Raw genomic sequence first — 22,730 nt, forward strand, 5'->3', positions numbered from 1 at the left:
AACCGATTTTTTAAACTGCGCCTATGACAGGGAACGAGAAAATGAAAAATGACCATCAGTTGATCTTAAATTTGGCAGTTGCACCACCCGTCAACCATATCTGGGACCACCAATGGAAAATGCCTCGAAACAGGCAACTTAATCCTCAGATTTCAAGTTTCCTACAGCCTTTCATAAAAATATGCAACTTTGAACGAAATGTGAAGAAATTCCGTTGGAAAGTATCTAAATTATTGTAGCGGAAATCGTGGAAAATTGCATCAAAATAGCTTTGTTTAGTTCATTAATGTTACACATCTAATGCATCGACAGCACAGAACACATGCAAGAACATAAACATCGACATATAAACACAGGAAACTCAAAGCATCTGATCTCATTTCGGCATCGTCATCGTTCTGATTTCAATCAGTATGAGAATCTCACTACTCCAAGATCCGATTTCGAGCGTATGCGCATTTGTCAGTTGTTGCATGCCATGCTGAGCATGATTTCGACAAAAATTGATCGACACTTGTTATATGTTTAGATCGTTCACATGTTTTTTTTTTTTACTGAGCATGATTTTAGATATTTCTTAAGATGAGCCGAAACCGAGGCTTCTATGTTAGCATTGTTTCCATGCAATATTTCTGTCAAAATGGCATCAAATGACATCATTCGTAACAGCACAAACAACTGTAATAATAACTGTAGCGTGACGCTAGGTCAGCCTCAAAATTCGGACGACCGGAACAGTCTTGGCTAGCACCATAACCTTCGCAACAAGCTATGTTCAGCATCAGCTCTGAGTTGTTAAAAACGTGGGTCAATTCAACTTTTATCTATCAATTCAAAACATTCCAGCAAAACGTATAAAATAATTAAGTAAAGTGTTCGAATGTTTGTTTGTTTATTGGAGCTTTAAGGTGCGCCGACTACGATGACTGAGATATTACAAATGAAATCAGATGCTCCGAGGCCCTCAAAAGTCAGGACAGTGAATCGATACATTGTGGCGGGCGTGCTTACGATAAAGCAGCGGTTGGAAACGCAGCCAGCCGTGAGCGGAGCTTCCACTGTTATGAGCGGTGATAATTGGATATTAGAGTGATAATAGAGTGATCGTTATCAGGAGGCCGCCAAAGCTGCGGTAAATGCTAATGGACGCTGGTGACCTCTATGGAGCATCGCTCGTACTATAGTTACGAAATCGAATGGCCAGAGGACGCGCCGACAGTCAAAATGCCCGCCCTAGTGTTGAACAGCCCCACTGAAATTTTACCATAATATAGGTATGGAACAGACCAGAACATTGTGCGCTGATGCAACTGACCCGAGAAAAAGTCTTGCTTTCCATGAATTTATGAGATCGTTAGGGTCAACCATAGACCTCTCGGTATACAGAGGTCTATGGGTCAACATATTTAGTAGTTGTCTTAGCAACGCAAGACTACGACCGCAGTACGTTTTCCGTTCAGATGCGTTTGATCCTGCTCCAAATCAACTTTCCAACATCTAACTCCCCACACACGCGCCACAATGTATCCCCCACCGTCCCGACCACCTCTGCCCCGTCTGCTCAGTTCCTACCTGGTGCCGATCCGTCCTCCATTGGTGCTCCATGTGGCGACTGGTGAGAGGCGCCCGGCAGACCGGTGGGGAGAGGTCCGTACTGGTGGCCGCCGGCGAATGATACGCCTGTGGGGCGGGGGGGGGGGTTAGAGGAGGTATATCTAGGCGGCTGGTGAGCAAGAGAACGGGACGTGACATTAGAATAGGGTGTACAGTCCACAGCAGAAGTAATGTGGGGTTTCAGTCATGGGTATTTCTGCTTCTGAAGCTTAGGAACGATTAGCCAGACTACAATGAAACTTTGAATGTAGCTTATATGTATCGTCACCATTGCAGCTGCAATTTTAGCTATTGACATCTTCTTTTCGATCACTCCGCATTAAACAATCGCCAGTCAAAGCCAATCGTTGAGATTGGTAAAACCCTACATTACTTTAGCGGTGGGCTGTACGTGTACACTGAAGCGAGCACGTTAGCTTAACATTATTACATCATTACTCACAAATTAAAAAAACTTAAACCGTAACAAAATAATAAAAATACCAGAAAATACGATAAAGGGGCACAAACTATAAATAACCCACTAATGAATGATAATGATTTGATGGCCTATTGCAAAAAAAGAGTAACACAGGCTAAACTGTAAAATAATGAACAGATAAAATGCATAAGAAAATGAACCCTCTCGACCATTCGGTCCCAAACACCCTCCATTCTCCCCCACCATAACTAAACTGAACTTGCTCGGCCACTGAGCTCCTAACCCCCTCCCCCTACAATTCTCACCATGAGCCGAGGTCGCCGTTCCGTCGTACCCTTCGTACTCATTGAGCTGCCCCAGGGCGGCATCTAAACTACCACCGTCTTCACCATCACTCAGATCCACTTTCTCCACTTTAATGTTCTCAGACTCGTGCTTCGCTACCGTCTCACGACTTCGCGCTGTCGGTACTGACGATCCTGCTGCTGATGGCGAGAATGATGAAGACGGTGCTGCCGATGATGATGTGAATGTAGATCCTGACGGTGCAACAGAGGGTGTGGTAGATGAAGATGCTGGTAATGAAGGCGCTCCTTCAGCCCCTCCTCCCGCTTCTGCTGAACCCGGTGCCGGTGCTGAAGCTGCCGTAGCCGTAGCCGAAGCCGCGGGTGACATGGCCACAGCTGGACTCGGAGACGGTATTGACTGGTTGGAAGACCCCGACAGCACGACGGGCGTCTCGGGACGCCGGGCCGGTGAGGCGGCCGGCCGGGGCCACGCCGGTGCGGGTCCGGAGGACAGGGGCGCGTCCCCGCTGTCAGAGGTCCTGCGCCGCTTGGGTGGCGGGGTGGCCAGCCGCGGCGGCAGCGGGTGGTGTCTCGGCGGCGCCGGTCGGGGCGGCGGCGCAGGGACAGGGTCCGGCGGCTGCGGAGGGGACAGAATCAGGATCAGAATCGGAATCGAACACTGCTAATTAACTTACAACTAGAACAGTCTCCGTTTGGGGAGGCGACATAATCAGAATCAGTCGCGTAAATATTCTCCTCGTACCATTTCGCCCCCTCCCCCATAATTTCCATATCTCCAAATAACCTTTTCTTCCTCCCCACCCATCACCTCTTTTCTGCTCCCATCCACCCCCTCCCCACTCTCATTTTACGCATACTCGTCCCAGCAATTCCCCTTCTCCATTACCTCTCTCTCCCCACACCCACCTTATCCTCCTCGCCGCTGAGCCCCCTGATCTGTAGCATCTCCGCCGTCTTGATGAAGCTGGCCAGCTGGCTCTGGGACACGTTGACACTCCCCTTGTACATGAACTCCACTATGGCGTTCAGGTCGGCGGCAGTGGTATCCTTTAGGAATATTACCATCTGCTGGCATGATATGCTCTGGCAATGGAAAACAATGAGTCAAATGTGGATCAGGTCAAGATAATCATTGAGCAAAACAGATCAACAAGCACAGACTGATCAGATTGTGGGAAGTCTGCATTGGACATCACATTACAAATAGATATTATTGCCTACTCCAAACTCACTCAACTGAATTCACTATTATCACGGTGATAACTCCCCATTAGACTTCAATTGTCTTTATATGACTACATTAACTCAACTTTCACTGTATTGAAAAATCATGATATAAGTCAAACTTGCATTTCATTTTTACTGTAATCAGCCCCCAGCTCGCTTGCTACATATTCACATCACCCACCTTCAGCAGTTCCCTGAAGTACGGACTGCAGGCAGACAGCATCATCCTGTGGGCCCGGACACGCTGTCCCTCACAGCAGAGCGTGACGTCCAGCAGCTCCCCTCCAGAGCGGAGCTGGTCAAACACGGAGGTGACACTGCCCTGGAACCCGTCCCATTTGAGGCAGAACTTCTGCGAGTCCATCCTGGAGAGCTGTGGAACAGGGGCAAGACAGCAGTTTAGTTCATGAGAGATGGTTTGCTGAATAAGGGAGAAACATATGAACGTGAGAAGTGAAAAGGGCTGTGGAATATGGAACAAGACAGAATATTGGAGCCTGGAGGAGGGGAAAGGGAAAGGGAGGGATGGGAAAGGGAGGGGAAACGTAATGGGGAGGAGAAGCAAACGATAACTTTCACGTGCTCAGAAACTATGCACACACCTAAGCCAAAACCTTTGTACACTGGGAAAAGACGGGCGGGCGCTTTGTGTTTTTTGCGGTGTTTGTCTTTGGCGGCGGGCAGGCGATTTTTTTTTGCGTCGTTTGCGGTGTTAAAATTGTTTGCGGTTGGCGGCCGCTTTCTCGTTTTTTGCGGTGTTTGCTTTTGGCGGCGGGCGGGCGATTTTAAGGCGTTTTCGGTTGACGGCTAGCGGGCGGGCGATGCGGGCGGTTTTATTGGTTTGCGGCGTTTTTGCGTTTTTTTATTTGCGGTTTGCGGCGGGCGGGCGTTTGTTTATTTTTTGCGACGTTTGCGTTGGCGTTTCGGGCGTGCGTTTTGCACGTTTTGCGGTGTTCGCGTTTTGCGGCGGGCGGGCGTTTTTCACAATTCAAAGTCCAAACCTTCGGGCCACAGCGCTCCTCGAAAAGCGCTGCCCTCGAGTACACTGGGAAAAGACTTTCCATCCTGCACTGTAGCCAATTAGTCAGCGATGGGGTTTGTTGTCTTAGGAAAAAGTGCAAAAATAAACAATAAAAATAGTACATAATCCAAGTATTCAGAGGCCGTCTGATTTTCCAAGGCACAAGTAAGGCAGTGTGTACTGCGTTCTTTCCTTACATGATTTTCTTTAGCAAATTCCTGCATTTCCTAAGATGTGCAAAAGGCTTGAGTCTCTTTAATGTAACTCCATCTCACAACTTCTGGCACCACTGGCTCATTTTGTCTATGACAACATTGTCTCTTTATTCTTGCGATTACAATGTCTGGAATCAACATAATTGGGTTTAACGTTGAGCATTTCTAGTCATCAACCACAAATAACACAAAGACTTCCTTCAGGCATCCCACCTCCTCAGTCATTCATCGCTGCCACATAAAATATGGTATAGGTATGTGAAGATGAAGTCCAGACTCAGAGTCCGGACAACTCTTCGATGGAAATGATGCTTACATCACATGTCTTGTCAAGACAAAATAAACTGCACCACAACACCAACCAATCACACCTCTTCAAATCACATATAAACATAAACACCACAAAGGAAATACAGCTTTGCCATTATGGAAATACATATGTATTTGCTGCAATTTCAAGGTTAAAAGAAAACCCATTATAGATGTTGTTCGATTGCATTGAAATACAAATTCAGTTGCATTGAACATCATCTGGTTGTGTGCAACAACAGCAAATGTTGCTGCAACAACATATGGTTAATTTACTTACTGAAAAAGGAGCGTTTCTGAAATTTATTCATTCATTTTAGGCCGAGTTCAGACTTTCTAAGACAGTGAGCAAATGGTTATTACTCTACAACATTGAATTATGCTGCTCATGCTGGTACTTAGCCACATGATTGCAGAAAAAAGAATTTTATTTGAAAAGGATTCATATTATGTATAATAAATTTTGAAGAATGCTTCAATATTATCTATTATTCTCATTCTATTCTATTTCAATTTTTATATTGCCAGCCATGCAACATCTATAACTATCAATTTCTTTTCTTTTCATGTGCATGCATAGTTATCATGCTGCATTCTGCAAGGAGGTGAGGGGTTTGTGTTTTGTATTATTTTGTTTTTTTGTGATACATTTTGGAATCATTTTTGGATTTAGGATATCAAATTATGCATGCATAATAAAGATTTATTCTACAAAAATGAAGTCAACCTGACTACATCTTCACACATTTTCCAAAAACCTTGAGTTAGGTATCAAATCATTTATGTTTTTGTCGACTGGCTCAGAGTGCCACATCTGCTATATTGGCCCAGATGCCAAAGCACTGCCAAAAAGTGACTCAACCTATTAACGTCTAAAATGTAGCATGGTGGTGACTACAATCGCTAATCCTTGTGCATGCCGCACAGCAATATGAATCATTCTGCAGTCGCACACTCTGAGCTGCAAATTCCAGAGGAAAGAAAAATGTTAGGTGTTTGGTAAACAAAGTTTTTTGATACTGAAATGTGGGCATTAGGGCAAGGTTACGCAAGGTGTGCCGAGAGTGCTAAGTGCTTACGTTTCTGTGTAAAAAACAAATTAATTGAGTTGGCATTGGGGTACCAGCTCAAGCTATGACTTCCTCTTCTTCGTGGATTAGGGTGCGTTCAGTTGGGGAAACTACGAGGAGCCAAACAAAAATTGGATTAGCCAATCAACGGCTGGAGTGGGCGGGGCGATGACCATATATGGTCATAAAATCAGACAACTTCATCTTTTCAATGCATCCTAGCATTCAAATGAAAAAATAAGGCACAAGAATGTTTTTTAACCACACAAGGTGAAGGCCTTCACTCACTCGGTGCACAATTAACTGGCGGCTCTAAAGTCTAAATCGCAGAGTTACAACACAAGGTCAAACAGTGATTGGCAAATATGGTGGATTGAAAGAGGCGCCAAAAAATGTAAGCGGTACCGCGGTTTAAAAATTTCGTTATCGGTTATTTTTATGATTTTGATTATGGTTTTTCTAATTTTGGTCAAGTTATTTTTTCAAAATTAAATATCTTTGTTTATTGTAATTAAATTTTATCTTTTAACAATTTTCTTTCAAAACACCAATCAATTTATTGAATTGGCCAGCTGATTGTGACGTCCAGAACCTGCAGAAAAACAGTTTTCCTATCGCCATTTACAAGTCAATTTGCCAAATTTAATCAGATCACGCTAATTCCTAGTGGAAAATGGAAGCCTTTTCTCTCCGATAAGTGGACACGATACCGCAAGTACCTACCGGCTTGTTAACCATTTTTCACCCTTAGTAGCGGGGCTGCATTTATGCCCATATATGGTCATCAAAAGTCCATTTATTGACCAATCAATGTTTTATCTTCGCCTCGTATTGTCCCCAACTGCGTTACTGATCTATGACGAAATTTGCAGCGCACGTCAACGCTGACGAAAGATCCAGGGGTGGGGGTTTCAAACTGTACAAATTAAATATGAATCGGAAAAAACGAATTGAAGAATAAAAAGGTACTTACCAATCACACCCAGCAATTATTATAAACAAAAACCGACTGCCGACTATGACGGCAGATGACGGCAGGCATCAACATACAACAAAATTACCTGTGCGGCGAACTCGACTTTAGCATCAGCATGAATTACACATTAAATTTGTCAATGATTGATTGCGTCATCAAAGAGTAAATAATGTTTTTTTCATATTTTTATGCATATTTAAAGCCATCAGGCAACAAATGACTATTAATAGGAGTTTCTAAATAATAGTTATTGTTTTTTTTTAATTACGCAAGTTTCATCAGAAACTTACAATTTTGTCGTAAAAGGAGTGCCTAAAAAAGGAGCTGTAAATTTTTCAAGAGCTTTTTGAAAACTTATTCATAGCCCTCCTTTTCATATTCTTTTTTATTTCATGTAATGAATAATTTATTTTCCTTTTCAATTCAATTTTTTGGCAAAATTGCAGGATATTCAACAAAATACAACTGAAATGCATGTTAAACTTATTTCTATGAAATCTTGAACATATCTTCCGGTTTCAAGCAGAAGATGAATGTAAGCACAAGGCCCTAAAACATATGAAAATAAATGTAAACAGCATAGCAAACAGCAGCAAATAATAGGGATTTTGCACGGATTTTGAATCTGAATTGGTGTTGGAAGATAGTGGCTCACGTGGAGGAGGCCTTGAGTCGATAATAGGTGGCTAGGATCTATCTTGAAAAGCAATAGATTGATATAGCTCCTATAATATCGCGATTGTGTTATTTTCGTGTTCGCCCTTGCTGGCTGTTGCGACCGAAGGATGGATGTCGAAGATGAGAAGTTTATACACATACGACAGTTCTTTGCCGAGGACGCCTGGAGAGCCCTAAGTGATCTCGAGAAGCAAGTTTATTGCAACATGAAGTCCAACTATGACAAGTTGTCTGAACTTGGTAAGTCCGAGCTAGCCATTTTTACGTTCATTTATGTTTAGTTTATATCATAAAAAACGTGATATACCATACACTGACCTATCCGCGTAATTTGAATTAGACAAAGGCTCCTCGAGGAGCCTAGCTTTGTCTCAGTCTAATTCAAAGTACGCGGAAGTGATGGCCTTGATTGGATCCAATCAAGGCCATCTATGGCGCCCAATTTTGTCTGTTCAGTGCATCGAGCGGAGTTTCCACGACGCCCGTTATTGGAATTTCCAAATACGCGAGCCGTTATGCGCCAAACTTCATATAGAAGCAAACATTGGGGTTCAGATTGTTATTATGAGTAAAATGTAAGTCATTTTCTTCATTAAAGGGACACTCCCACCTTAACATTAGTTTTGAGTTGAGATAGCCAAATTGGTGGCCATGGCCTGCAAATACCGGTTTGGGCACTCACAACATCGAAAAATGCTTTAATTCGAAGATATGGAATTTCAAACTTGCAGTTTTCGGATTCTAAGGGGCTAATGCATTGGAATGCCCCCTTAGAATTTGTGACGTCAGCGGAGATCTAACGATTTTTAAATCTTAGACTAAAACCTATTTTTTTTTTTTTTTAGTGGCCTTATATATCCTCGGCCTGGCGAGGAGGAGGCTATCCAGCTCGTGAAGCGAGACCGGTGGCCACTTTTTAAGGCAGAATAGGGAAACCCACGCAAATGTAATTTTTCAAATAAGTGGAATTATTGGTAATATAGGCCAAAACACCTTATTATATTACATGTGCGTGGGGAAAACCCTATTATTTACGTTACGAGGTTTTTGGGTCCTTACCTCCACTAACCTTGTCTGGATTGTGATGTAGTTGATGTCGGTTGATCTCGTCGGTTGATGTAGTTTCAGGCCTGGTCGGCTGTTCCGGCCCAGTCTCTGCCCCCGCCCGCGCCGCCTTGCGCCTATCACCGCGGGGCGGCGCCCCCTGACCACCGGCCCGTCCAGCGCGGGCCACAGGCGGTCCACGCGACGGGCCGGCGGCCCGGCCTGCCCAGCAGATGCTAGGCGGCCGGGCACGGGTTGGCCCGGATGGGGTAGGGCGGGGGCGGCTCGTTGAGAGTGGTTTCATCAGGCCCGTTGGCTCGGGTCCGGCCGCTCTTCCAGACCCAGAGCCATCGGGATATTGTGATGTGAGTATATGGTAGTTGGGATTGAGCTGCTTCGGTACCGCCCGAATATAACCGTTGAGGTCCAGGTCCAGCGTCTCTCTCAGATCCTGGACCGCCACAAAGCAATGAATCTGTTGGGAGCCCAGCTGGCCTCTACTTCAGATCCGAGCGTCCCGGGCAGATTGTTCGTTGCTACAATAAGAGGTGTCCTACTAGTCTCTTCATAGCTTGTCTACATAGGGGGAGTTCATTATAAATTCAAGGACTAGGTCAGTTAGATCCGGGTAATCATTCCCTAGCAATGTACTTAGGTTGTTCCTCAAACCATGATGTCTTAAATAGTTATTTATGTGAAGCCGATTTTGGACAAGCCCTATGCACCCTATAAGGATATGCTCGACCGTAAGCCGCACGTCGCATGTGGGACAGATGGGCGGGGCTGTACGGTCAAACAAGTGGCTATGTGTTGCACGTGTATGTCCGCACCTTAGTCGAGCTAGCAATACTTCACGTTTCCTGCTGCTTTGGGAGGCTGAGGGCCACGGGCATAGCTTGGGCTTTATGTTGAATATGTGGTTCGAATGATTGTGTTCCCACTTTTCCTGTAGGTATTCGGCAAATTTCATCTTCACTGTGTGAAGAGCGTCTCCTAGTGATACTTTCAGGTCTTCATGGACAGGGAGCAGCGCAGCTTGTTTGGCTAGTAAGTCAGCGGAAACGTTTCCCTCGATTCCCGAGTGACCCGGGATCCAAAGAAGGGTAACATGCTGGTCGCTTGGGAGCGACGTAATTAGGCGATGAATTTCGTAAATTCCGGGATCTGTGAAGTCTTCGCTTCTTTGAAGGGCCTGGAGAGTAGATTTAGAATCTGTGCAGATCGTTGACTGAGGGATACGGTTGGCTTTGATATGAAGCAAGACTTTGTTGATTGCGTAAATTTCAGCCGTGAAAACCGTGCTGGTATCCGGAAGGCGCGCCGAGAATCTAAAGTGTGGTCCTACTGCGGCAGCACCTACTCTGTTGCTGTGAGCCGAGCCGTCCGTAAAAAAGAAAACGTCTTCCTCGTTTGTGTATCTATATTCGTGGAAGGCTGATTGGATATCTGTTTGTGATAGGTTTGCTTTCTTTTCTTGAATAAGGTAGATGATTGAGAGATCATTGTACTCCCAGAATGGCATTGGTGGGGGACTTGCGGCTAGGTTCATATCTGGGATGTTAAGGATTTGTCGGGCATGTTTAACAGCATCTGGGAGGCAGCATATGGGTCGTCGAGGTTTCCGCGTGTGGGGTTGCGCAGTCTCCAATGCTATTGACGCACCATGGTTTTTAACGCAGTTTGTTTTGTAGTAGTATCGGAGGATCTGAAGAAGTCTTCGATCTTCCAACGCTGGTAGGTCAGTGTCGGCGCGAAGGGCGAGTATGGGTGAGGTACGGAATGCTCCTGTTATCAAGCGGAGACACATTGATTGGATAGTTTCTAGTCGTTTTGAAAGCGTGGGTGAGATAGTGCTGAAAATGTAGCTGTTGTACTCAATTGTTGATCTGATCAGGCCTATGTAGAGCGTTTTCAGAGTCTTTCGATCTGCTCCCCATGAAAAGCCGGATATGCACCTCAATACATTGACTCGTTTCAAGGATCGAGCTCTGATATCTTCGATGTGGTCTCTGAACGTCAAGTGCGAGTCAAGTGTAATTCCGAGGAATTTGTGAGACCGTTTATAGGGAATGGGCTCAGTTCCTACTTTGGGGGATTGGGCCAGGGATGGGATCGGTCCACGTTTGAATATCATCATTGCCGACTTGGGAGCCGATATAAAAAAGCCCCATTTAGCGCACCACTCGACACAGTGATCCAACGCTTTTTGCAAGATTGAAAATGACTTTTCAACATTTTTGTTTGCACACCATAGAACTAGGTCATCTGCAAATAGTGAGTATCGGACGGAGGTTAATGACCGTGGAAGTGTGAGAAAGATGTCATTAATGGCTATCAGGAATAGAGTTGGAGAGAGAACGCTGCCTTGTGGGACACCGTGTTCAAGGAAATGAGTACCTGATAGAGAGTTCTGGCAGCGAACTTTGAACGACCTGGTCTGTAGAAAGTTGCAGAGGAAGTGAGCCAAGTGTCCTCGGATGCCTAGTGTGTACAGCTTGTATATGACAGTCTCGCGGTGAATCTTGTTGAAGGCAGAGGTAAGGTCAAGAAACACCGCGATAGTAGGACATTTCCGTTTCCAGTTTATTTGTATGTCCGTTACAAGGCGCGCTATGTTGTCTGCTGTAGAATGATGACTTCGAAAACCGCTTTGGAATGGGTCCAGTAGAGACTTGGTCTCAAGGAAATATCTCAGCCGAAGGTTTATCATTCGTTCTATAATTTTACATGAGCAATTGGTCAACGATATTGGCCGATAGGAGTCTACGGCTTGCCGGTCCTTGCCCGGCTTTAGAATCGGGATAATTATGCTTTGAAGCCAGGATTCTGGGAAAGTGTGACTGTTCCAGAGCTTGTTTATCGCTAAAAGGAAGGTTGTTTGATTTAACTCATTGAGATTGGTGAAAAAGGAGTACGGCATTGTATCTGGACCTGCCGATGTTTTATCCTCTGATTTGTTAAGCGCCAGCTTCAGTTCTTTTAGTGTAAAAGGGGCATTGTATGTTTCTGTGTTATCAGAATCAAAATTAAGGTTGTTTGTTTTGCTCGTGAGCTCTAAGTGGACATTTGGTGGAAATATATTGGACGATGAAGCGTTTGAAAAATGCTGTGCAAAGGCGTTTACTACTTCATCGCATCGGGTGATCGGCATACTATTCACTGTGAGTTGTGGGAAGGACCTCACTGTATTCCTGCGGGAGGAAAAGGAACGTACTTGTCCCCAGATTTCACTGAGTGGGGTCGTTCTGTTACACTTTGAAGCGAATTCCCTCCATGCATCTTGCTTTTCACGGCGCAATGTTTCAGAACACGCTTTCCGAGCCTCAGTGTACAGCCTAGCATGGTGGTCACATATGCAACGCTGAAAGTCGTTAACACGTGGTGGTATACGCTGCTTTGCGCGCAACGTCTGCCGCACTTTAAGGCTGCCAAATTATTGCTTCCAAATAAAGTCGCTAGTAACAGGGGAGATCCCAAAAAGCAAACAAAAGTAAAAGCCTAATGGGGCATTCCACGTCAAATCGAACAAAAATCGGCTGTTTTGCACCTTACCATCAGCGATTTCATTATAAATTTGTGAGCGAGTTCCTGTGTCGCCCCGAACATTACATTGATGTTTTTTGCACATTCTGACCAGAGGTCTTCTAAATATAGGGCATCGAATTTTTACAAAATGTTGCATCTTTATATTTTTGAACGACCATAACTTTGGTTGTACTTGTTTGATTTGAATGAAATAAACCCCACTGTTTAGGTAATTTCTTAAGCATTTGTTTAGAATTGCACCTACTTAAATATATGACCTTGAAATTTGCTCAACTCTGTTCTTAAAGCGACCCTCCCACCTTCAAAAAAGTTAATGAATTGGCGTGAAAGTGATGTCACTCGGTTCAGAAAGAGCAAAAACGAATATCTACCAAATTTCATCGAAAAATATTCACCGGTTTTCAAGATATTAGACTTTTACTTTTGTTTACTTTTTGGGATCTCCGCTGTTCCTAGCGACTTTATTTGAAAGTGCGGCATTTGTTGCGCGCAAAGCAGCATATACCACCGCGTGCTACAAAACGTTTTAGTCAAACATTTAACGGACGTTCGAAAGCCTGATGACGTCATCAGATTCCCGTAATGGTTAAGAGATAGGGACCACGCTGGTCCCACCCTGCAAGTAAAGGGAAGAAATTTCTTGAACACCATAAAGCTGCGGGGGTTGCGACCAGGATAAATGGTGGTTTCTGAGCCTGGCCGCAAACTTGGCTATCTCAACTCACAACTAATGTTAAGGTGGGAGGGTCCCTTTAAGCACAAAAATTGAAATAGCAAAAAAAACACGTCACCTTAGATTTGGCTAATTTTCATGTATTTTATTGCCTACCATATTCTTACAACCTGTGAAAAAATTAGAGTGGGCCATTCATAAGTTTTGAAGAATATGGCACATATGCAAACGTATGTTAGCACGCGCAGTGGAGGGGGAAGAGTGAATTTCGCCTCACCCCTCCTGTTTTTCGCCAATATCTCATAGTATTAATGCGAAATTAATTATAGCTACCTGTCCAAAATTGAATTGCACATCTCATCGTGCAAGCAAGAAGAAAATCGGTTCACAACTGTTCTAGTAATAGCGGTGTAAAGTGAACAAACATCCTGTCGCCGCGGCGACGCGGCGACTCGGCAGCCGGCGCCGACCGCTAGCCGCCGCCTGAATTGTAGACTGTGCCGGGACGGAACGGAACGGTTCCGTCTTTACATCGCGCTCCTTACCTCTGATTACGTTCGATTCGCGTCAAATTTTGTGAGAAGACTAAGAAATGTACAGGCAATCTTATGGTGTAAGAATTTTGAAAATCAGTTGGTAAACAATTGAAATATGAACATGTAAACACAAAATTGTGATTGCTGCGTTTCCCGCGTCGGCCGATCCCGCCTCAGCCGGCGACATGTTACTCTTAGCAGGTCTCTAACTGCCATATTTATTATTAGATTAACTAGAAATTCCCCATACAAACTCAAAAATGTATATTCTTTCGTATAGTGAAGATAAAAAGACGAAGATATCGTTGCGTGATAATGTTTTCGTTGAATTTTTGGCTTGATGATGCATTTCCACACGGCTCAAAATTCACCGCAAAATACCGTTTGCCTGAGACACTTTTACTATGGAACTTGAATGCTTGACTACGATGACGATGTATTTCCATTCTCGCAGAGTTTGGGATATCACTAATCAGCAATCATTCATTTCAGAAACTGTACACAAGCAAGCATGTCTTGACTCTGTCTTTCAAGGTCACGCGCGGTTGCGTGATGTTGATGCATGAAAACGGCGTTTGCCGCGAGAGTTATGAATGACCCACTCCAATTTTTTCACAGATGGTTAGGAACATTGTGACGGACATAATATGTAAAAATTACCCGAATCGAAGGTGACGTGTTTTTTGCTATTTAAATTTTTCTGTTTTAATTCAAGGTCAAATGCATTTCAAGGTCACTTCAATTTAATTTTATGATTAAAAATCAAAGCCTTATCAATTGCCTACAAGACCCTGTTAATATCATTTTGATACCAGAAAAGGAACCAGAGTTATAGACATTTAAAAAATTGATGTGTGGCATTTTTGGCTATATTCGATGACCTATATCTTAGCGATACTTAATCAAATTTCGAAAATATTATACGTAACTCAGTTTTGAGCCATGCCCAGTCTGCCTACAAATTTTCAGAAAAATCGAAGGGGATGACGGATTTCGGTGTTTGATTTGACGTGGAATGCCCCTAATGTCTTGAAAACCAGTGAATATTTTTCGGTGAAATTTGGTAGATATTCGTTTTCGCTCTTTCTGAACCAAGGGACATCGCTTTCATGCCAATTCATTAACTTTTTTGAAGGTGGGAGGGTCCCTTTAAGCGGTTGTTTGTCTATGTGGCGATCATTTATTAAGCACATCAACGAACGATATCATACTAGCTCCATTTTTTGCCAATTGCCAGTATACCTGGTTCATGGTTGCGGGCTGCGCCTGCGGCCGAGTGCGACGGTGGCGCCGACTATCGGCTACTCGTGCAATTAGGTCTCGTGGTTGCTCCGGCGGCCAAACTTCAGATGAAAATGTCCCTGCAGGGACACTGTGCAGTGACCCTGTGTGAAGACTTAAGTGAGCCTGGATGCCGGGTGCCAATCGACCGCCTTTGTGTCAGCGGCTGTGAAAACATCTAAACAAGCGAGAGTAAGATTATAATCGTCTAATTTATGCAGATCTCAGGTATGAGAGTTTGCTGTTGTGTCGGCCCAGGACTGGCTGTGTAACAGGATTTGGTTTGATTTACCGGCTCTGTTTGACCACCGTGGTGATCTGGGCCCTGTTCATGAAGTCTGCGGTCGCTGCGGCCGGCTGCACGTTCTAAGCCCCGCCCATTTTTGAAACGTCATCACTCACTCGGCCGCAGCAGCGTTCCATGAACAGCGTCTGCTGCCGAAATAGTTTCCGACAATTGTTTACAACTGAAGCACACCGCTAGATAATTTTTTTACAAAATCGTTTCCATGACAACATGGCTTGCGCCTATTTGACTTCAGTGCGCCAAGTTCAGTGCAATCAGTTTTCTTGCGGCTCGGCGGTCGCTGGATTGCGGCCGCAGAGATCGCAGCGGCCGCAGCAAGGTGACGTCATACATTCTTCATACCAGGGATGCGGAGCCGGAGCCGGAGTCGGAGCCGGAGCCGCCGGAGCCGGCATATTTTGCCCGGAGCCGGAGCCGGAGCCGGAGCCGTGAAACAATATAGCCCGGAGCCGGAGCCGGAGCCGGAGCCGCCAAAAAAGGGGGCGACTCCGGCTCCTTTTTATTTTTTGAAGAGAAAAAAAAAAACAAAATAATTGACCTAGTTCGGTTTGACAGTACAAGGCAAAACATATGGTACTTACGTCATGGGCCATCAAGTGAATGAAAAAATCCGAATATCCCCAGTATCCCACAGTACGCAAACAACTTCCTGTTTGCTCCCCCCCCCCCCCACGTCTACTGCATCCCCAGAACATGAGGACCAGTCATCAGGTGACGGCCATTGTTTTCAAACCAGTGCAGTGGACTGCGACTCCCAGCACCGTCTTATCCCACACACCCCCCACCCCTCACCCCCCAATGCAGCCGAGACGGTTGTCAGCTTACGATGGTTCACTGAACTCCGATTCGCGGCGACTGCGTTTCCAATGCCATCGCTTCCTAGCCCCATCCATCCGTGCTTCTATCCTCAGGATACTGAAATCCTTCTCCTCCACGCCGCAACCCCCCTCCGGGCTGGACAGGCAACTTTATCTCATGCGGGCTGCTCCCTTGGAGCGGCACCGCTGCTCCTGAGGGAGCGCACCCCGTAGCCGGGTGCAGTGAGTGCCTTGGGGCTGAGTGGCCTGTCCTCTGGACGGGCTCAGCCCCGGCGACTCACTAGGGTGCCTGCCCAGACCAATGTCTCCCCCTAATTCCTATCATCCTTCCGGCTCTGCAATGGTCTTGTCGACCGAAAGGGCCTAACCCAACAAAACAAAAAAAGCTTCCTAGCCCTTTGTTCTGCCAGTTCTCTCCGAGGTGCGTTTGCGCGGGGACGCGGTGAGCCGGTCATGGCAAAGAGTAACGCGTATAACCAATCCAATTTTTCTTCCACCCGTATTTAATTGATTGCGTAGGGGATGTACTGAGTCGGAGCCGGAGCCGCCGGAGCCGGACCATTTTACTCGGAGCCGGAGCCGGAGCCGGAGCCGCCATAACATTTCACCCGGAGCCGGAGCCGGAGCCGATTTTTTTCTCCGGAGCCGGAGCCGGAGCCGGAGCCGTCTGAAATTTCCACGGCTCCGCATCCCTGCTTCATACTACATGAGCTCCGCCCCTTTTCGTGACGCAACAACCCGGCTGACCGCAGCGGCCGCAGCGACCGCCGTGCGCCGGGGTTCATGAACATGGCCATGATTCGGCCTTTGGTTAGGCAAGGTTACACCACCGGCACCAAGATAGGCGTGCCTAGGAGTTGATGCCAATTAACCCAATGCCAATGCCAGTTTTGTGTACGATTAGCCAAACTGTTCATCGGCTTTGCCACTGGAACGGTGCGGCAGTCGTACCTATGAGAAAGGAAGGTATGCAGTATGCACTATGTCCGCCACGCCGGAAAGGTGTTAACGCGCCCTGTAATCCCTCCCCCCCCATGCCTATACACACGAATACTGCTGTCGTTTGGTTAGAGCACGGCCCCAGCCCTCCATTTATGGCTGACGACTCCGCCAGAAATCCAGGAGAAGCAGTTAAGTGTCCCATTATCGGCTGAGTGCTTGTGTCGATCCCCACACAGGCATCGCGGGCCAGCCGCCATCGTTCATGCGCGCCCCGCCGCCGCCGCCGCCGCCCCGGCCGGCCCGACCGAAGCGTCCTCGACCAGCGAGGTCGGCCGATGACGGCGACGATGACTGGAGCCCGTCGCGATGCGTCCGGCCGGCCCAGCGGCGGTCGCGTTCCACCGTGCGACGTGGCGCCGCCAAGAGCAAGTTCCAGCCGCCGGTGAAGAGGACAGCGACGGTGACATCGGCTGAGGTTGGTGGGGAACTGTTGGGCTGGTGGTGGCTATCTTCTCTGTAAAACACGGGACATGTAACATTGTAGTCCGGAGAGGTAGAAAAGCATTTTACATTTTTACATTTTACACAGCATTTTGCATTTCAAAGTTGTGTTTATTGTAGGACAAGGTAGTAATTACTTGGTAGTATTTAATTAGGTAGTAATTTACACCCATGCTTGCTAGTTATCGAGTCATCTACCGTTCAATAATATGCCCGAGGCTGGAAGGTCATCGCTTGGCTTTCTTGGAGTATCTTATCGGCACCTGTCACTATATTTCAGACGGCGCCTGCTGCTTCCTCGACCGTGTCCGGTGACGTCCAGTCGCAGGAGCGGCGGCGGTTCACCACAGAGGGGGCGGCAGCAGAGGAGGCGGACCGGTCTCCGCACCGACCGCCGTCGCCGCCGTACGATTTCATCGGCTTTACGCTCGAGGATCAGTTCAAGTAAGTAATGACAGCGAATGTTATTGTGAAAATTTCCAGATACCTGTCTATATCTATTGATAGCTATAAAACTAGCGACATTTTGCTGTAATTACAACGACTGGCGCTTTTGGATTACATTTTGGCGTATTATTTGTGGATATTTACTGTTATTTGGCGTTCGATTTACTTTTCGCACACCTGCAAGGCAAGATTCAAGGGCCTTTCTTTATCGCCAAATAAATGAACCTCCAAGACCATTTTATGTATGGTTTGACAGGGCCCGGCACGCTGTGGACACGAAAGCTGAATTGCTGTGGAACCACATCATCGCCGAGTTCAAGGACTTGGGAGAAGGTAATGATCGTAATCACCATTGTCACTGGTATGAATAGCATGTCCTAGAAAAGACACCATTTACGGTCACGATCGGTTTTGGCGTTTATCGTGAGACCAAAAGCTTTGCCCGGTATGTACTTTACGCGAAGGCAGCTGGATAATAGCCGTTTTCACGACGGGCTATCCGGCGAATGCACCTGATTTGACCAAATCTGCACCTAATTTCTTTTACAGCAAATATCTTCATTTTATGAATTTATTTCAGTGTTTTAATCGATGATGCTCTCTGATAATATGACAAAGCAGGCATATAAGCAATTATTGCAGCCCTAGCTGATAGCTGCTAAGAGACACACTGAACCTGATTTGACCAAATTTGCACCTAATCTGTACCAGATGTGCACCAAATGTGTACCAGATGGCCGTCGTGAAAACGGCCAATACTTCAGCTGGTGCTCTGGTGGCTATGTATGTTACATTGAGTGTTCGGGCATGACGTGATGTAATGTCAAATTCCACAGAGCCTCCCGAGCGGGAGGTGTTCAAACGACGCCGGAACACGGTCAACTACCGGGAGGAGGAGGACCTGGACGACGACGACTACATCTGTGAGTAACCAGCTACCGTCTCATAAACAAACAACACTCAACCTGTCAGTCTCCACATTCTGCTGTGTATTGTACGGTCGTATCGGCCGCAATACGTGGTCTTGTTTTCCGAGTCTTCAGTCTTTTTACAGAATGAAATGACCTCTTTTTCGTGTTGTTCCAGTCTGTGACGAGTGTGACCGCGAGTGGGAGGGCGACTGTCCTGTGCACGGACCGCTGCAGGTCGTACCCGACACCAAGGTACGGAACTCGGGAGGGGACCGCTAATTGCCCTCGCTCCGTTTGTACGTCTGTTGGCATTAATTGTGTTGGTTTGAACTCCGGTCGATCACATAAATCATGCGATGTGTTTGTAAGTAAGCTATAGCTCGAGCTACCGTTGCTCATTATTTTATATCATCTCGCCGTAGCAAGTGGTTCGAGTGGTAGTTACTACTTTTGTCATGCTATGCTCGCTAAACTATTTAAATTGAAAAAAGTGTTCCGTGTTATTCTTTTCGCAATCATTGAACAATTATCAGCGGTTAACTACTTATTGTGATCATCGCAACACGCTTGCACACTGCACAGGTCCCGTTCGACATTGGCGATCCAGAAAGAGACATCAAGACCCGTCCCGAGTTCCTCAACCCGGGCCGGTCCAAAATCCCCGGAGCCAACACTGGTAACATCCTCATTATTTATCCTGATCACTTGATTATGGATCCCCGCTTTGTTGGTTCACGATCTTCTAGGACTGTATTGATAGGAATCGTTCTTCTGTAGCGTCAATAAAGTGTTGTCATGCCGTTTCCTACAGTTCCTCCATCTCTTGTTGTCCACATTAAATATCCTGCGGCGGTGATGTATTCCTTATCGCGTTCTGAAGTATATTATACATTGCCAATGCCTCCTGATTCTGTTCTCGGCAGGCTGTGTTTAGCCTATGGACAGTAACTACCAGCGTCACTGACCTGTACCCCCCCCCCCCCCCCCGTTCATCGGCACACAGGCATTTGGACGGAGAAGGACCTGCCGGCGCGGCTGAGGTTCGGTCCCTACGAGGGCATCGTCACCGCCGACCGACGCCAGGCCACCGACTCGGGCTACAGCTGGGAGGTGAGAGAGCGGCGGGTCTGTGGTGGGTCTGCGTGGGATGCATTTTGGAAACTAAATATCGATCGCGCTTATCGGGAAACAACAAAAACGGAACCAGCCAGGGAAATTGAGAGATTACCATTTTTGAACCAACTCAGATATTTGCATTAGTGTGGTTCATGAGCAGAATAAAATGAAACACCAATCAATCCCCACGCCGTATTACTGGTTTGGTGTTAGAAAAGCCGGTGTCTGATTGACATTGCTGTCATGGATGAGAAAGTAGTCTTCAACATCTCTGTGATGCTGACACCCTCGATAACTAGTGACTCTTAACTTCTTGTGTTGTAATTAAACGCTAAACGGCCATTGAGTATTGACTGATGCACACGAACGGGTTTGCAGATTAAAAAGTGTCGGCGCGTGCACCACTACGTGAACGCCGGCGACTCGAGCTCCAGCAACTGGCTGCGGCTGGTCAACTGTGCCCGCTTCGAGCAGGAGCAGAACCTGATCGCCTTCCAGTACAAGGGCCAGATGTACTACAGGTAACGGTGAACGTGTCTAGCGCAGACCTTACCCTATAGAAACTTGTTCACTGCTTCTCACGGTAGCTGTCATTTATCTATACAGTTATCGGCCTCATATGGTCATTGTGTGCTGGTTTTTGGCAGGTCAGAAACAATTGTTAAGTATTGGAATATTACTCTGTTATAATAACAGCAGCTTAGCTGTACTGCTCTCTGATCTCCATGGTCGTCTTTGGTGATGTGCCAATTTTTATTGCGTTTTTTTATTGCGTTGTTACCCGTTTTGGCAGCAGTGATTTTATTCGATACGTGATTGTTAGCGTGAGTGCGCACAAGATTCATCACTCGTCATTTTCTGACTCATAATTGCACCGTTTGTCATGGCCACAGGACGTACAAGCCGATTGTGAAGGGCTCCGAGCTGCTGGTCTACTACGGAGACGCCTACGCCCGGGAGCTCAACATCAACGTACAGACGTTCAGGAAGGCTCCGGCCGCCGCCCCTCCGCCAGCAGCCTTCGTGTCAGGTGAACGACCGAATATAGCATTTTCGGTAGAACAGATATATTACAAAATGCTTAGTAGTTGGCCAATCAGTAAAACACTTGAAAAACGTCATTTTTCCGCGAGACATGACTGGCTGACTGCCATCCTCTAAGGCAGACTGACTAGAGCGACATCTATGTTACTGGCCGTCTCATCTAATAGATAAGTAGACAAGCGCAACTATGAGCTTCAACAAACTGCACATAAAGTCGCATGTTGATAGGTACGCACATACATCCATGTATGCTGGTTTGTGGTAATCAGTGACATTCGCCAGGTGGCTCCACGGTCCGCTGCGTCCACTGCGACTACGCCTGTCTGGGACAGGAGCGGCTGGACAGGCATGTGAAGACATGGCACGGTCACATCGGCAGGAACGGACGGCACAAGTGTGAGTGGTGCGAGTACTCTACAAACGATGTGTGTAAATTGAGTCGCCATCGCCTCACCCACACGGGAGAGCGGCCCCACCGCTGTGACGAGTGCGGCAGGACGTTTACTCAGCTCATTAGTCTGACCCGTCACCGCCGTACACACACCGGCCAGAGACCGTACGTGTGTGACGTCTGTGGGAAGGCGTTCACAGAGAACGGTCACCTAACGACCCACAGACGGATCCACACCGGGGAGAAGGTACGTCAGTGTGAGCAGTGTGGGGCCGTGTTTAACGATCTGTCTAATTACACCACACACATGCAGTCACACAACGGAGTGAAGCCGCACCGGTGCCAGGTGTGCCCGGCCCGGTTTGTTAAACAGGCGAACCTCACCACACACATGCGGACTCACACGGGGGAGCGGCCGTACGGGTGCTCCTTCTGCCCGGCACGGTTCGCGGATCAGTCGGTCATGAGGAGACACGTCATCGCCCTGCACACACACGACTACCGACACAGGTGTGGGCGGTGTGGTAAGGGATTTGTTAGACTCAATGAAATGAAGAAACACAGTGAGAGGTGCACGGTGACCAGCTGATGTGTGTGTAGCTGTGCAGGCGGGGTGGTTGTTACGAGCCTATTGTGATTTTATATTGCATGCTATTGCCGGCGGATCAACTTATCGCGACAATGTGACTGTTGGCTGTGATCGTTGATTAAGGGCGTTGGTGCATGTCGCTTGATCAATTTTGGATTTAGTCGCACGCACACGACTCGATGACATTGCGCTACGTTATTGAGTCATCTTGTGATTAGTTTTATTCATCGTATTACTGGACCCTATCGATAAATGGCTCGCTCATACTGCAATGGTATGTCTCATGGAGCGTTGTGTTGATGTTTTACGGTTTCGTCCGTTCAATATATTTGGTGTTACCACATCTCGGCTATTTCAAACATGCCGTTCACATACCATTGGCTGTGGTAAAACAGTCTATCCTACACAGTCTCTCTATATACGGCTGGACAGCCGTGGTGCACAGTGCCGGTGCATTACCGTCCGGCCGTTCGTGGTGACCTGTCTCGGTGCACCATGCCGGCGCCACACCACCCGCGGCACTGTAGTCTGTGTGTGTGGTCATACCGCCAACACAGAGACGGGTTATATCACGGGAGATCCGGGTCCTGACGATGGGCTGTGGTTTACACTGACGAGGAAAATGGAACAGTCGATTAAGACTCTGTGGTGGCCGTGATTACATCGAGCTCATAATATTGGTGTGAACAGAAAAATCAACAATTAACTTCAGACAATTGTTTTGGCTACATCGCCGCACAACATT

The 22,730-nt window shown here is 46.7% G+C and overlaps 2 protein-coding genes across 10 annotated transcripts in view; one reads left to right on the forward strand and one right to left on the reverse strand.

The window, feature by feature from the left end:
* LOC122383774 (longitudinals lacking protein, isoforms A/B/D/L-like) overlaps positions 1-7,256 on the reverse strand; it is a 61,155-nt gene extending 53,899 nt beyond the window's left edge. For 2 of the 9 annotated variants that reach the window (XM_043370530.1, XM_043370529.1), the window contains exons 1-5: positions 7,159-7,256; positions 3,752-3,943; positions 3,250-3,426; positions 2,341-2,959; positions 1,573-1,680 (exon numbers count right to left, since the gene is read on the reverse strand). In XM_043370530.1, the coding sequence (XP_043226465.1) occupies positions 1,573-1,680; positions 2,341-2,959; positions 3,250-3,426; positions 3,752-3,934 (1,087 nt within the window). In that variant the 5' untranslated portion in view covers positions 3,935-3,943; positions 7,159-7,256. Of the gene's footprint in view, positions 1-1,572; positions 1,681-2,340; positions 2,960-3,249; positions 3,427-3,751; positions 3,944-4,788; positions 4,930-7,158 lie in introns of those variants that run through there. The other 7 variants (XM_043370528.1, XM_043370525.1, XM_043370531.1 and 4 more) reach the window with 4 other exon arrangements.
* A 419-nt stretch (positions 7,257-7,675) lies between these two features.
* Positions 7,676-22,328, forward strand: LOC122383775 (histone-lysine N-methyltransferase PRDM9-like). Its single transcript, XM_043370532.1, has 11 exons — positions 7,676-8,079; positions 17,223-17,461; positions 17,768-17,931; positions 18,191-18,267; positions 18,771-18,857; positions 19,021-19,097; positions 19,428-19,521; positions 19,849-19,955; positions 20,340-20,482; positions 20,855-20,991; positions 21,288-22,328. The coding sequence occupies exons 1-11, from the start codon at positions 7,947-7,949 to the stop codon at positions 21,983-21,985; spliced, it is 1,956 nt and encodes a 651-aa protein (XP_043226467.1). The 5' UTR covers positions 7,676-7,946; the 3' UTR covers positions 21,986-22,328.
* Positions 22,329-22,730: the final 402 nt, after the last annotated feature.

Source organism: Amphibalanus amphitrite, unplaced genomic scaffold, assembly GCF_019059575.1.
Source record: "Amphibalanus amphitrite isolate SeventyFive unplaced genomic scaffold, NRLGWU_Aamphi_draft 000173F_arrow, whole genome shotgun sequence".
In the NCBI taxonomy this organism is placed as follows: Eukaryota; Metazoa; Arthropoda; class Thecostraca; order Balanomorpha; family Balanidae; genus Amphibalanus; species Amphibalanus amphitrite.